Here is a 14,202-nt window from a genome sequence, read left to right on the forward strand (position 1 = left end):
AGATATTTAAATATGGACGCTCCCTCCTTGGGTTTTCCTTTCTCTTTAACCGCTAACCCGTGTACATGTGCGAATACGTACCAGATGGGAATCAAAGACCCTTCAGTAATTGAAAAGGATGTAATCTTTGCAGACAGAAACACAATTAAAGCTTGGTGGTCGGACGCTTTCAATCTCCGCCAGAACTTGCATTCTGCTTCGAGTAATAATCACAAGGAGAAGGCCGAAAGATAAACAGTCTCCAAGAGGAAAAAAAAAAAAAGTCTAGACGCGATCCCAACAGCCGACATAGCCGGCTAAACGCTGTGAAGGATCTGTAGCAACCACGGCCACAGAGGTGACCTCATCTGGAGATATGCCTTCAAAACATCTGCTGGGAGTCTTATTGCACACAATACTGCATGCATCACCTCTAACAAGTCACCTCCGATCAGGATCGGAGTGTTAAAGTGGACCACACCATCGCCATCAGGTGCACACGTGAACTTAAAGCAGCGCTAGCAGGTAGTAGTATCAGTAGGGTCGGAGCAACGCGTTCTTTTATCTCGTTTATTATGAAAATGCTTTGTGAGATTCATTAATGAGAACAAAATATGTTGTGGCTGTTCAGGTCTTTCTCTCCTGTAACTTATTGAAAGTGGAATAAAAGCACCGTTAAATAGAAATTAACCAGCCACAATTTTGATAATCTTTTAATCCTCCTTAAAAGTCTTAAAAATGCAAAAAAATAAATAATTGTTGGTTACAAGTTATCAAAAGTGAGGATTTGCCGCTGTAAAGAGTCTGTTAATTGATAATATCATATGGAAATCAATGGCTGGAACTGTGAAAAAAGAATCTATTAGAAAAAAAACTAAAACTACTGAAGTAGCACATTCTCTCCCCTAAACTATCAAAACAGTGTATAAACTAAGAAATACAGCAGCGAAAACTGGACTACCAGACCATGCTCAAAAGAAAAGAAAGAAAAAAAGCAACAGAAAACTAATCTAAATGGTAAGAAGCAAGTAGCAAGTTTGGCAATGAACAATTTAACTTAAAAACAAATCCTCTGGCTTTTAATCGTTGCTGGTCACAAGGTTGAGCCAAATTCTTTGGTTGTGGCCGTAAAAAAGGCATTTAAAAATGGTCCTAAAACAATAGGGTGTATGATAGGTAGTGTAAATGGAGGAGACTTACGGTCGGCAGGGTTGAGTTTGATGCGGTACGACGTGGCCGCTCGGTGAGCAGTCCATTTGATGCAGAACTTGTCGTGGTCGACGTTGAAAGTTTCAATGTTGGTCACGTTCAGGTAGACTGCGGAGGACAGAAATTCACAATTCAACCAATCAAACGTATCGAAGAGACAGGATTGTGGAGTAACAAAATACATAGAACGCTGTTCTGTAATTAGGAAACAAATAAAACATGACTGTATTCTGTTAAAGTTACAGGAAAAACACGTATCAGTAGAAGGAGTTTGTTACTGTACGTACGTGTTGTTCCCTGTCCAGGGAGCGGGGCACTCATGCCGCTGGTGTACTGAGCCACCACTTCAAGATCGTAGGTGGTTCCAGGTAGCAGGTTGTGCAGAGTGTATGAGGTCACGTCACCCACAAAGAAATCTATGGTCTGGTCTGTGCCTGGAAAGAACAACAAATTCAATAAGAAAGAGGGATGAGATTGTGCAGGACTGAATCATGAATGATTACAGTCACTCATCTCACAGTCAGAAGAGTGTTTTCAGAACAATCACAACTAAATGGGAATCATTTTGCAGTTTGGGACAGAAGCCAAGTTCAACATCGACCCGTTCAAGAACACATTTTTCACAATCTGAGTGAAACAATCGCAATTTAAGGTCCACTTATTAGCATTTTCCTGAGTAACATGCAGTCTTTAACCTCAGACTTTGAGCCGACACAGAGGAGAAAAGTATGGAGGAAATCCTAAGAGCTACTGAGCTCGCTTGTCAACAGATCCATCTGCAACTGAGAAAATGCAAACCTCTGATGAAGACTGTGTGATTCAGCTGAAAGTTCCAGAAGACATTTATATATTATTTACCTTTATTTAGGAAGAGACTCATTGAGATTAAAAATCTCTTTTTCAAGAGTGTCCTGGCCAAGACAGGCAGCAGTACAACCACTCATACAGTACATACAAACACACCATACACAGAAACGCTAAAAACATAAACTACTAAAACAGCAAATCCCTCAAAGTCAACCACAATCCTAAAAACATCAGGCAAAACATCTGCAGCCAGATGTGGCTCCCTCCAAGTCAATCAACACCCTCTTAAAAGTGACCAATGAGAGCAGCTTATTAAGTTTCATGGATGTCTGTAACGTGTTCCATGTAGAGGGAGCAGCAAACTTAAAGGCCTTTTCCCCCAGTTCAGTTCTAACCTTTGGAACAGACAGAAGGAAAAGATCCTGGGAACGAAGATTGTAAGTCCCGATACTGTTTACACTGATATAGGTCAGAAGGTAGAATGGAAGGAGACCTAAAATAGCCTTGGATATGAAGATATGCCAGTGTTGAAGTCTCCGTGTTGACAGAGAAGTCCATCCAACACGTTCACACAGTTCACAATGGTGAGTGAGGGCTTCATCCCTCCTGTTGTCCTCGGGTCAAATTGGACCCATTTCAAAAACGTTTCTATATCACAAATTTGGGTTTATTTCAACCAAATTGTCAAAAACAAATAACTTGGATGGTTCCCTACAACGCTCTTCACAAGTAAAATAAATGATCAGTTCAATACTTTCATTGAATTTTGTATTTATTTTTTCAATTTTAAAGCATTTGAAAAACAAAATGAAAAATAAATCCGATAAAACAACATTGAAAAAAAGAAATGTCAAAAAGCGCAGAAAAAAAATCTACAAAAACTTTGGAAATAGTGACAAAACAATTGGAAAAAAGCTTCAAAAGTATCGAAAAAGTGATACAAATGACGAAAAAAGTGACAAAAACAGGTTTTACTAAATGTCTGTAGTCATGTAAAAAAAATACTTCACTGCAGTGACGACAGGGCTTCAAAAGAATTAATTTATGCTTTATTTTCTCTTTATTTTACTTGAAGTAGTAGCCCCAAGCTTTCTTACTTCTCTCTAATCTTTTCTTTTTTCTTGTGAAACACAGAAGAGTTGTACCTCTCTGTGCTTCCAATACATAAGACACTTTATTTAGCAATAGTGAACAATATAAGAAGGTAGAAACAAGATAGCAACATAATAAATAATCAAAAAGGTATTGCACAACAAGTTAAATGCATATAATAAGGTGTTAGGGTGCATTAGCAGCATGCTAACATGTTGAAATGAAACAATCTGCTGTATGCTTCGTTTGAAAAGGTAAACAGCCAAAAAGATTGGAACCACTGCCTCAAATCCTCAAATTCACCTTCATCCGAACCTTTTACCAGCCGAGAGCAGCGAGACATGTTCATAGACTGGGTGGATGTGTTGATGTGATGTATAGTCTCACCTGCAGGAGTGTAGATGAGTTTGTATCCCTGGACCGGAGCAGCCACCGGGTCCCAGGCCACTCTGAATCTGGTGTACCACTCATCTGAGACACGGAGGTTCCTGGGACTCAACAGGCCGACTGCGACAGAGAGGATAAGATAAGATAAGCCTTTATTGTCTCCTATAGGAGAAATTAGTCTTGGTCATTCGGACCTATAGGAGCAGAAAACTGTCAAATAGGTGAAAAACTTTGTAAAGCTCATTATATTTAATCAAAAAACAAATAACTGGCATCTGGTTAGTTTCAAATAACTGTCAAACTAATCATTTTGTTAAAATCAGACACATTTTCTTAGCTTTTTAAAAATCAAACATAAAAACTGAACACTAAAGCCCTTCCCGGATGAACATTTCTACCTCCTAAGTATTGAATCGTTGCTAATTCATGTCCCTCTGTTAATAGAATTCATTATATTTGATACACGTGTTTATATTTGGGTCTTTGCTCAGGCTTTGAGCGAGCCGGCTGGCCGGCCGCTGAGTTCTGACTTGGACCGACACCTGAAAGTGCCTGGCACGCTTTCTTCGAGTCTGTACTGTTTGTGTAACTAATGCTACTGCTCCCCCAGTTTGGCTCGTGTGAGATCCCAGTGGTCGGAACCCCTCACACTAACGCGAGTTGGCACTGTTGACTAATGTATGTCTACGGTATTTATTTTCACTGCGCAGGCTCCTCTCTGCAGCACCGCTGGCCCGTAGCGCTGCGAGCTGTCGGTGTGTTTAACTTAGCTGTTGCATCAGCAGCAGGCGGATCAGAGAGAGCGAGCCGTGACACAACGTTCGCAGGTTCAACCCCGGCGGCAGACTGTGACCGCAGCAAGATACAGACTGAGAGGACTGACTTCTAATTACTTTCAATTTTTATAGAAAAATTTTGAAAAGCAGACTGGAGTGGAGTTTCTCTGAGACACTTTTAGGATGAAATTCTTTCCTCTTGAATGTTTGAAAGTTGTGCTCTGACATGTATGTTCCGCACCAGAGCATGCGAGCGAAGTGAAGAGGTGAGAATTTCCGCTCCTTGCTCACGGAGCTCAAAGCCGCTCCCTGCTGCTTCGCTCAATATCACTCCGCGCTCAACACTGATTTCACCCCGCTCCACTCAAATTTGCTCACCTCTCTCTCCACAAAAGAAAATAAAGCGGTGTTGTATTTCTCAGATGAATGGCGCCCGCCCTCCCTTCACGCCAGAGATGTGCCAGCAAAAAAGTACACCGGATGACGGGCACTGGCGGCATGGAGAGGGAGGGCGGGCGTCCATCTGCATGTTCTGTGCTGCGGTAACAGAGACGGGCTCGGGCATGCTTCGAACTAGTGGTGTGAGTGGTACCGGAGCGGGAGGATAAGGCAATGCTCCAAGATTTAAAAACTTTGCGTTCTATCCAAAATCCTCCCACATGCTCTGTTCATCACTAAAGCTAAAAACTCTACTTCTGCGTTGCACAATCACATCCTCATAGCTCCAAAGCTCCACTGGAAGTTGTCTGTTTGTGATCTATTGGCAGTGCTACAGACTGATGATGGAGAAGTGGATTTTGTCTTTTGGAGCAGATCAAGATGTTTCTTCTCGATATCTTGTGACTTTTTATTTTGCAGGGACTTTAGGTCACTTGAAATTGACGGAAGCCACAACTTCTTTACAGTTAAGGTCCAACTAGGTGATTTTTTTCTGTTTGACTGGAAGCTAGTTAAACCTTGTATGCTCGCCAACGTTAGTACACAGTATGGAGCCTTCGTTGTGCTGCTGTAAGGCTGAAATCTGTAACTTTCAACACATTATCACCTTCTCCAGGAGCTTGTTAAAGACCAAAGACTGCAGATGTGTTGACAAACCTGCTGTTTATTTAAATCAGCCACTGCAAAACTAGTGAAGGCTTGTCTGCATAAGAGTCGTTCTTCTCTTGCAAACAGAACAAAAACTTCTATTTTTAATCTCTAAAAAGCTGTCTACACAGTCTATTTTCTTCTATGTTAAGCACTTAACCACAGTGATTGTGTGTTGGGTCTCAGGCTACATCTACACTACTAGATTTTCATTTTTAAGTTTTGAGACAAGAACCATCTCTGTCCCCGCAGGAGTTTTAGCCGAAGGTAGCAGAACTAATCCCCGTCCATATTAACTCGTCTGACAACGCATCACATGACCATTTGCATACACTGGGGGCAGAGCTTCTTCTGAAAATCCTGAGTCTGTGTTACTAAGCTGCGGGCGCCTCACCTGTACGTCCGTTTCCATTGAGGGACCCCCCGGGACCCTCGGCGTAGATGGCCTCCACAGTGATGTTGTACGGGGTGTCGGGGAACAGATTCTGCAGCATGGCGTTGTTTCTGTTGCCCGGAACCACAGTCTGAGGATCAAAACACCAAAGAGTCAGGGGTTTCAAACGCAGAAGAAAACAGTAAAGCAATACCGAGTGTTTTTACATCCAGGGAACCCTGAGTAACAGGGAGGTTGTTTCTAGAAAGATGTTGGGATGGTGTGTTTTGGTGTGCCTTGTTTGCAGGTAATTGGTAGGCAGAGCTGTTCATTTAGACTGATTGGGAGCACCTGGGCTAAGTGCTCCCGGTCACTACAAAAGCTGCCACTTCTCATTTCCTAGTTTGTACATCCTCGCCTCCTCTCCTCGCGTCTAAGTCCCTCCCACCTGAGATGCAAATGGAGGAGGCGAGGAAGAGGAATTTAACAAAACGAGACATCTGTGCTTCAGAGCCGTTGTTTGCGCCTCTTTTATACGTCAAGGGCGCTGAAAAGACTTCTACAAATGATACACCTGTGCATGCTCACTCATAGCTCCTCTGGCAAGCCTCCTCTCTCATCGAGATGCATTTTAGGAATTGAGACATCCTTAAAGTATGAGTGCTGAGATTCATTTCCAGGTCACAGGCAGGAAGACGGAGGAGAGAGGAGACAAGGAGGCACAAATAGGGTACGTCCCGTAGCACTTAAATTGCCTCCTCGAAGCCTCCACTTGCATTTTGTAACTTGAAAAGAGTTTGAAAAGTGCTCTATAAATAAAGATAATTATTATTATTATTTTACCTTCTAGGCCTTAATAACTGTTTTCCATTCCTTTAGCAGATTAATCTCTAATAAACAGGAAGGAATCGTTTTCCGTCCTGAAGCAGAAAATTGCAGTTGAGTTGGCTTTTGGAAGCTGTGTACAAACACAAATCTTTTCTTTTAGCCACAGATGCTAAATTATAATAATTGCGTGCATTCATAAATGGTTAGAAGGTCCCCCGACAGTCCCTGTCTGGAGGAATCCTCTCATCTCTGTCCCTCCGCTGCAGTTAGCTGACTCATACAGAACAGGTGTTTCGCCAACGAGTGGAGGGGGAGCACATCTGGGCCGTCTCCGCCCTCCCCCGCCAGTCCAACTCGTTAGTGAGGACTATTAATAACGTTATTACGGCCCAAATTGCAGTCGAGTTTGTTTAACAGAGCCTGTAATTAGTCTCACTAATCGGTGATTTATAACCTGAGCGGGCCAAGGGAATCCTGAGATGTGACTTCATCGCATAGTTTGCATGAAACATCATGGCGAAAGGTGAACGGCGAGAGTGTATCAACAGTTTATCCAAAGTAAAAAAAAATGTCATAACCTGAAATTAATCTCTCATCATTGCTGGAACGTAGAGGCCCAAGTTAATGGAATAAGCTTGAGATTTTGTATTTTCTTTGTCTTAACAAACTGCCTGTCCATATCTGCTTCTTAAGTTTTTTTTACATTGAGTTATAAATGTTTGGGTCTTTTCTGTCTTTAATGTGTGCGTTGGATTTGTTTAAAGGTTAAAACCAGCTTTTCTGGACAGTCAAATACAGCCTGGGCATGACTAAAAACTGCTAAAGGCAGCTTGTAGGAAAGCATACATGGTCATGTCTTTTCTCCAAAACCATCACAAAAACGTATCACTTCACTAATAAATACACCGGAAAGAGATGTTAAAATAGTTTAAAGTTGAAGAAAACTAAGTAAGAAATTGCTCACAGAATGTGACATACTGGAAATGTGGTGAGCTTCTGTTTACAGAACAGAGATTAAACGGGGAGACTCCTTTGATAAAAAAAACCTGTAATTTTACCTCGCAGAACACAGGAGTTGCTGCTCTACCGCTGCCTCCAAACAGTTAGTTTGTGTTACCGTGTGACTTTGGTGTTTTAAAGCTTTGGTTAGATCGGATTCACCAAAGTCAATACTTACGAACTCGGTGATGGGGTCGCCGGTCATGGGAGCGTAGCCGATCCTGTACTGCCTCACGGGACCCTCTGCGTGGTCCCAGCCGATGGTGAGGGTGCTGGTGGTGGCATCAAACACACGCATGTTCCTGGGACCGGCACGAGGCACTGCAGCACAAACATAATGAGTTACCTCATGCAACGACATACTTACTGTATACAGAGATGACAGCAAAACCATATCAAAAACATCAGTTAGCAAGATACAACTGGATAAATGAGACTTGGATTAAACTGCATGAGTCGTGTTAGAGTTTGTAAACGGAAGATTTTGATGTGCTCATCTATTACTTCAATTCATCAAGACTTTATTCCATTTTTGGATTCTTCGTTGGCAGTGGAGGCATGCGACGAAAACAGAAAAGTTTTCCTTGTTCAGACAGACTTGCCCCCGCTGCTAAAAAAAATCCTAAAGGAAACACTGGAGTAATTCATATACAATTTCCATACACATTGTATACAATATGCATGTTGAGGGTTAAGTAGGCTTCTTTGGTCCTGTTTGGTCTTTGTAGTAGTTGTTTGTTTTATGACAACCACCAAACGTAAATCATAATTTTGACATAACACGGAATCATAAGCCGCCTCTCATGATAAGATTTGTTTAGAAAAGTTACACATCCACGCATATGAGTCAATGTGGATGTTCACGATGGCCAGCATGAGTCAGTCACTTGATTGTACACAGTGTCAGCGAGTGAGATTGTACTTACGTGTTCTGCCGTTGTCTTTGACTGCTGATCCCTCTCCGTCGGCGTACAGAGCCGTGACACTGACCGAATAAGGAGTATCTGGGATCAGGTTGTCCAGGAAGGCGTTGTTGATATTTCCCGAAACCAGGACCTTTGTGGAGAAGAAACCCAAGGGTCAAAAGAATATATAGACGTCATCATCGTGACAGCCACAGCGGGAAGGTTTTGCCTATTCCAATCAGCCTCCTCATGCATTACATGAAGATCTGGCAGTGGTAATGTACATAATGACCTCACCGCTCATCCCATTCTGCTGCCAGAGTTTTCCTGAAACACTAACAAAAGGCCTGGGAGGTTAGATGCCAAACAAATCATTCATTCAGTAAGTGGACTGACGGATAAACAGTTTCTGCTAGGAAGCGGCTGGAGAGCGTGGGGTCTGTCAGCGACTTAGAGCAGGTTCAGACACGTAGCTCGACGTGTTTTCTAACAACAGGGATAACTGCAGAATGCCTCTTGTCACTGGGATTATCACGGCATTCGTCCTTGTTTGTGGGCCATGAAAATCGGAGCGGTTACATCATGGGAAATATATCTGCTGGTTGAACTTGAGTCCACCCTCATCCAGAGCTTTTGTTTTCGTTAAAGCAAATATGTCAGAGGGTTTTTGACCCAAAGCTTCTGGCACACCGGACCATGAAATGGGTTTCTCAGTGATGATGGTGTTGAAATGAGATCCCACAACTGGAAGCATATACTGTATATGCCTGCTGGCCTGGGCTCAAATCCCTCCAGTTAACTCCACAGTAATGCGAATGGATTGGCCGTTGTCTTTTTTAAACATGATGAATGACGTTAAGACTGGAGGTGCAATCATATAGTCATTTCCTGAAGGCAGAGCTGCTCTCGAGGGTTGAGCTGTAGCTCACTGATTGAGGTAAATCTCAGTGAATGAATGGAGCCAAAAAATCTCAGTTCTTCTGGGTAATTAATGGGTTTTTAAGAATCGTTGTGTTGACTGTGTCAAAGAGTCGACTTGAATGATCCACTGAGATGGTATTCATGTCTTTGTAAGTACGAACATTTTTGAAAACAATAAGTTCAGCCTATCAAAAAGATAAGTATTTTCACTGATGACTTTCTGTCTTCTAAGCTTGCCTTATTCATGATAGTTAATTATAGATTACATACAGTTTTTTAAACAGAACAAGTCAGTTCTCTATTAATATTGTCAGTCACATAGCAAGTATAGTGTACTTACAAGTTATGTAAACCCCTCGAGCGTCGTGCATATTGTGAACTTGACTTCCCGGAAAATACAATCTCATTTGAAGTCAGCATAATATTAAAATATGAGGATTGTATTATGAAGCCTATAGTGCTTTGCCAGTACCTTAACAATGTTATCTAATCCTGATAAGGTTAGCTAGTTAGCCTAGATGACACGTTATTAAAAATCCCACCATGCATAGCAGCCCGATTAGTTGAGGTCAGGCATGACCTCCAGTGGTTAAGGTCAGAATAGCCCATTGGTCAGGGGATAGGACCTGAACAAATGTGGTTCTGGTACCTTGCACGAGCATTAACACCTGCCCAATCCTAGCGCTTGAATGCTACTCTTGCGAAGAGAGCAAATGGAATTCATAAAAGTTTCTCTCTTTCCTGTTTCAACTTCACAATGCCGCCGTACACAAATCCAGCTCCAAAAAGAAATGGTTTTCCCAGTTTGGTGTGGGAGAACTTCAACTCAACCATATCCAAAACCTTTGGGAAGAACTGGAATACCAACTGTGAGCCAGACATGATCACCAACATCAGTGTTGGACCTGACTAATGCTTATTGTGTCTGAATGGGAGCAAACCACTGCAGACAGATTCCAAAATCTGGTGGAAAGAATGAAACCGGCAGACTGGAGGCTGTTATGGCTGCGCATTAATGCACATGGTTTTGGAATCACATGGTCAACCATCACATGTTGGTGTAATCTTACAGTTTCCACATAGTTTTATCCATAAAGTGCTGAACTTTCTACTCTGACATCGCTTTTTTTGGCTGAGCCCACTTAAGTTTAACTCAACCAATGATACCAACCTAGAATTGTCTCTTTCAAAGCAGCATTGTCTCTTAGAAGTAAAGTAATTCCACTGTTGATTAATATGCTCACAGCAGCTTCTACATCTGTGATGTAAAATGAGGCCAGTTTGAGCTCAATTTTACTGAAGTTGTCATCAAGAGTTTAATCTTTGTATTCCTGAGCTCATCTTTGTGTCTTCTCTGTGTCTCTGTGTCTTTGCCAAACCAACTTCCTCTCAGACAAAAACAAAATCAAAGTTAATTTAAATATAATACAACAAAAGTGAAAATACATAGAGGAAGTGGTGATTACAAGGGATAATAAACTACTCAGAGTGGTGAGTACGGGGGAGTATAAAATGTACAGTAATATTAGCTTCACAGCATCATCTAAGCAGATCCTAATCATCAAAACGGCCAAGTTAGATCGCAGCCTTATGGCCCCAAAAACGTCCACCATAGGAGCTTGCGCTGATGTCAGTCACAGATGTGTACGCTGTGCAATATTTCCAAACTTCAGTCATTGAGTTCAGACTCTTTCTGGGGAAATAAAGCCCCCTTTTGTCTTCACGCGATCCAGATATTTGCACTGGTGCATGAAATCAATGCTGATGGAGAAATACAAAAAGCTGACAAGTCATGATTTCCATTTTTAAAGGCATCACTCTAATAACTGCTGCTCAAACATCTGTGCAACAGCAACGCGAACACTTAGTGAAACTTAATAACAGGAACGGCCAAAACTGACAATTTTTTGTTTCCATGAAATATGCCAACCCGGTGAAAGGTTTGACCTTGCGTTGATTTCACTGGTTTAATCAGATGGGGAGAAGAGATGGATAGCTGTACAGTTTGAAAAGAAAATCCAGAGGTGGGATAAAGTCCTACAAGTTTCAAGTATAGTCTTAAGTCAGGTCCAACTAGTCCTGAGTCAAGAACAATGTCAAAGCCAAAATGTCCCAAGTCAAGAACGAAGTCAAGGACAAAATGTTCAAGAACCAAGTCAAGACTAAAACATCCCAAGTCAAGACCTACAAGTTTTAAGTAGAGCCCCAAGTCAGGGCCCACAAGTCCCTGATCAAAAGCTATGTCAAGGCTAACAAGTCAAAGTCAGTGAAAATCTCAGTCAAGTCCAGGTCGTAAACTTTGTGTCATGTACCTTTCACCAAATCAAGTATAAAGTTATGACATCTGAATGCGATAATCTTATCTTAAAGTTATCTATAACTTAAAGATAAGATAACTTTAATCTTAAAGTTATATCAGTTGTCTGTATGCTGGTCTGCATAGACAAACGCACCTTCACCTTCTGCTCCGGTATGTGATTGGCAGCTATCAGCTTGATTTGAAGTGATTGGTTGCCATCAGATTGATTTGAAGTGATTGGTTGCCATCAGATTGATTTGAAGTGATTGGTTGCCATCAGATTGATTTGAAGTGATTGGTTGCCATCAGATTGATTTGAAGGGACTGGCTGCTATCAGATTGATTTGAAATCATTGACTGGTATCAGATTGATTTGCTGCACACTTTAATTTGGGGAAGACATTAAGTCAAAAGGCTAAAGTCCAGGTGAAGTCATCAGTTATAAGTCTTTTTTGATTTAGTCAAATCTAAAGTGACTGGATCCATAACTCAGTTCTGACTTGAGTCCAAACCTCTGCAAAATCAATCTCATGTGGCAGATTTTCTCCATTTATATCACTGGAAATTGAATATATTTGGGTTTTGGATTGTTGTTTGAACAAAACAAGCCATCTGAAGATGTCACCTTGGGCTCTGGGACATTCATAACTTTTCTTTGGCATTTTAAAGACTAAATAAACAATTGAATAGTAGATTTTTTTTCTTTAAAGAATCGACAGATTAGCTGATAATGAAAATAATCATTAGTCGCAGCCCTATCTGTCATGATATCTTCTTTATCTTAAAACAAGCAAGACAAGAACTGCTTGTGGGATGAGATAATTCCCCCTTTTTTCCAACATCATTCCACTTATCTCAAGAATTTCCTGGAGACACGTCACATCAAACAAGAGTTGACCTGCAGCTTTTGCAGGTTGATTTGCAGTGAAAAAAAGATTATCTGATCTCACTAGCAGATATTTTAAAGTAAAATAACATGCCAAAGTTTGTTAGTTTTTGGTCTTTACCATGTGTAGCTGTAATCCTTTGAGAGCAGCGATCTCAGGGGAAACCACATCTTACTGCCCTTGAGGCAAGTTCTGCCGCTAATGACAGTTTGTGTTTTAACAGCCTGCAGAGTTACTCACCGACTCAGAGGGTCTGGCTCCACTCAGGGGGGAATACGCCACCCTGTACTGCTGAACCTGGCCTGAGGCGGGCTCCCAGCGCACGTTCAGGCTGTTGGGGCTGGGGTTGTACACCTGGATGTTCCTGGGTGGCGTGCGTGGGACTGTGGGGTCACAAAGGTTAAGAGAAAGTGAATTGAGAAAGAGGGTGGGGGAGTGTTGACTTTCTTTACTTAGCAACCAAACATCAAAATGAAGAGTTTGTTTCAAGTACGTCCCATTTAAGGACCCAGAAAATGACGGCTAATGCTGATGGATTTACAAACACAAGTGATTACATTCCTGAAAATGCCCCTGTTGGTAAGTAGTGCTAAACAAAAACGGAGCGAAATGTCAAGCCAATGATTAGTTTTCCAGTTGCAATTTTAAAAAGCTACAGGACCAATTTGAAACCAAATCATTCAAACTCTTTACAAAAGGTCAGAACCCCTGTGAACTTTTTAGTTTATTAAAAAAATGTATCTGTTACTGTCTGTTGTGCACGGTTAAAGTTTAGGGTTAAAACAAGCTGACTTTTTGTTGGAATAACTTAAAAAACCTCTGGCTTTTATCAAGAAAAAAAAAACATTTAATGGAAGAATAAATTGTATTTGCAGTGGGAGACAATGCATCACAGTCAAACTTGGGGTTGAACTCAAATGCTGAGTGCAGCAGAAGTCTCCTGCAGGAGAGTCATTTTTATAGTGTCTGAAGGTGTAGAGAGAAGTAGCACAGTTTGGGGTTTATGCAAAAGCCCTTAAGTTCCCTTTTAAACCAAACCAGATGTGCATATCCCCTTGGTATTTGGAGCCTTACCCAATAAAATAAAACTAGATGCAGTAGGTAGATTTAAAATTCCTAATGTATAACCACAGTGAAGAAAATCGCCAATTAATACCTTTGAAATACAGAGGACACAGTCTGTCAGACTGTTTTACTTCTATCATCCAAGGACAAAATGAACTTCTATCCTTCAGAGAGATTAGGTAATCTTGTTCTAATTTAGCGTTATTAATCGTTTTATATGAGTAAGCACAATTTCTCTCCACATTTTTGGTTTTTGTCCAGACAAATTGTGACAGATTAATCCTGGGACGGAGACCGTGAAAACTGGATGGAGTTACTGGTAATAAAAGATAATTACTGTCACACACAAGTTCATATTCATTGACAGACGGACACACAAAGAGGCCCAGTATGTCACAGCTGTGATGGAGAGGTCGCCTAGCCTGCCAACAGACAGACGTTAGTGGTTATCTCTCGCTGCGGCCCAAACATGTGACTCTTAACAAGTTCTACTCATTAGTCCTCATTGTCATTCTGTATAAATTAAGGTTTCATCGAAACAATATAGGGCTGCACGATTATGGCCAAAATGATAATCACGATTATTTTG

General features: G+C 41.4%; 1 protein-coding gene across 5 annotated transcripts in view; it reads right to left on the reverse strand.

Annotated features, from left to right (window-relative positions):
- col12a1b (collagen, type XII, alpha 1b) overlaps positions 1 to 14,202 on the reverse strand; it is a 153,423-nt gene that overhangs the window by 43,076 nt on the left and 96,145 nt on the right. For all 5 annotated transcript variants that reach the window (XM_039782832.1, XM_039782833.1, XM_039782831.1 and 2 more), the window contains 7 exons: positions 12,789 to 12,931; positions 8,463 to 8,592; positions 7,715 to 7,857; positions 5,731 to 5,860; positions 3,475 to 3,594; positions 1,476 to 1,622; positions 1,180 to 1,296 (listed from right to left, as the gene is read on the reverse strand). In XM_039782832.1, the coding sequence (XP_039638766.1) occupies positions 1,180 to 1,296; positions 1,476 to 1,622; positions 3,475 to 3,594; positions 5,731 to 5,860; positions 7,715 to 7,857; positions 8,463 to 8,592; positions 12,789 to 12,931 (930 nt within the window). The remainder of the gene's footprint in view (positions 1 to 1,179; positions 1,297 to 1,475; positions 1,623 to 3,474; positions 3,595 to 5,730; positions 5,861 to 7,714; positions 7,858 to 8,462; positions 8,593 to 12,788; positions 12,932 to 14,202) is intronic.

This window comes from Perca fluviatilis, chromosome 18 (genome assembly GCF_010015445.1).
Source record: "Perca fluviatilis chromosome 18, GENO_Pfluv_1.0, whole genome shotgun sequence".
NCBI classification, from domain to species: domain Eukaryota; kingdom Metazoa; phylum Chordata; class Actinopteri; order Perciformes; family Percidae; genus Perca; species Perca fluviatilis.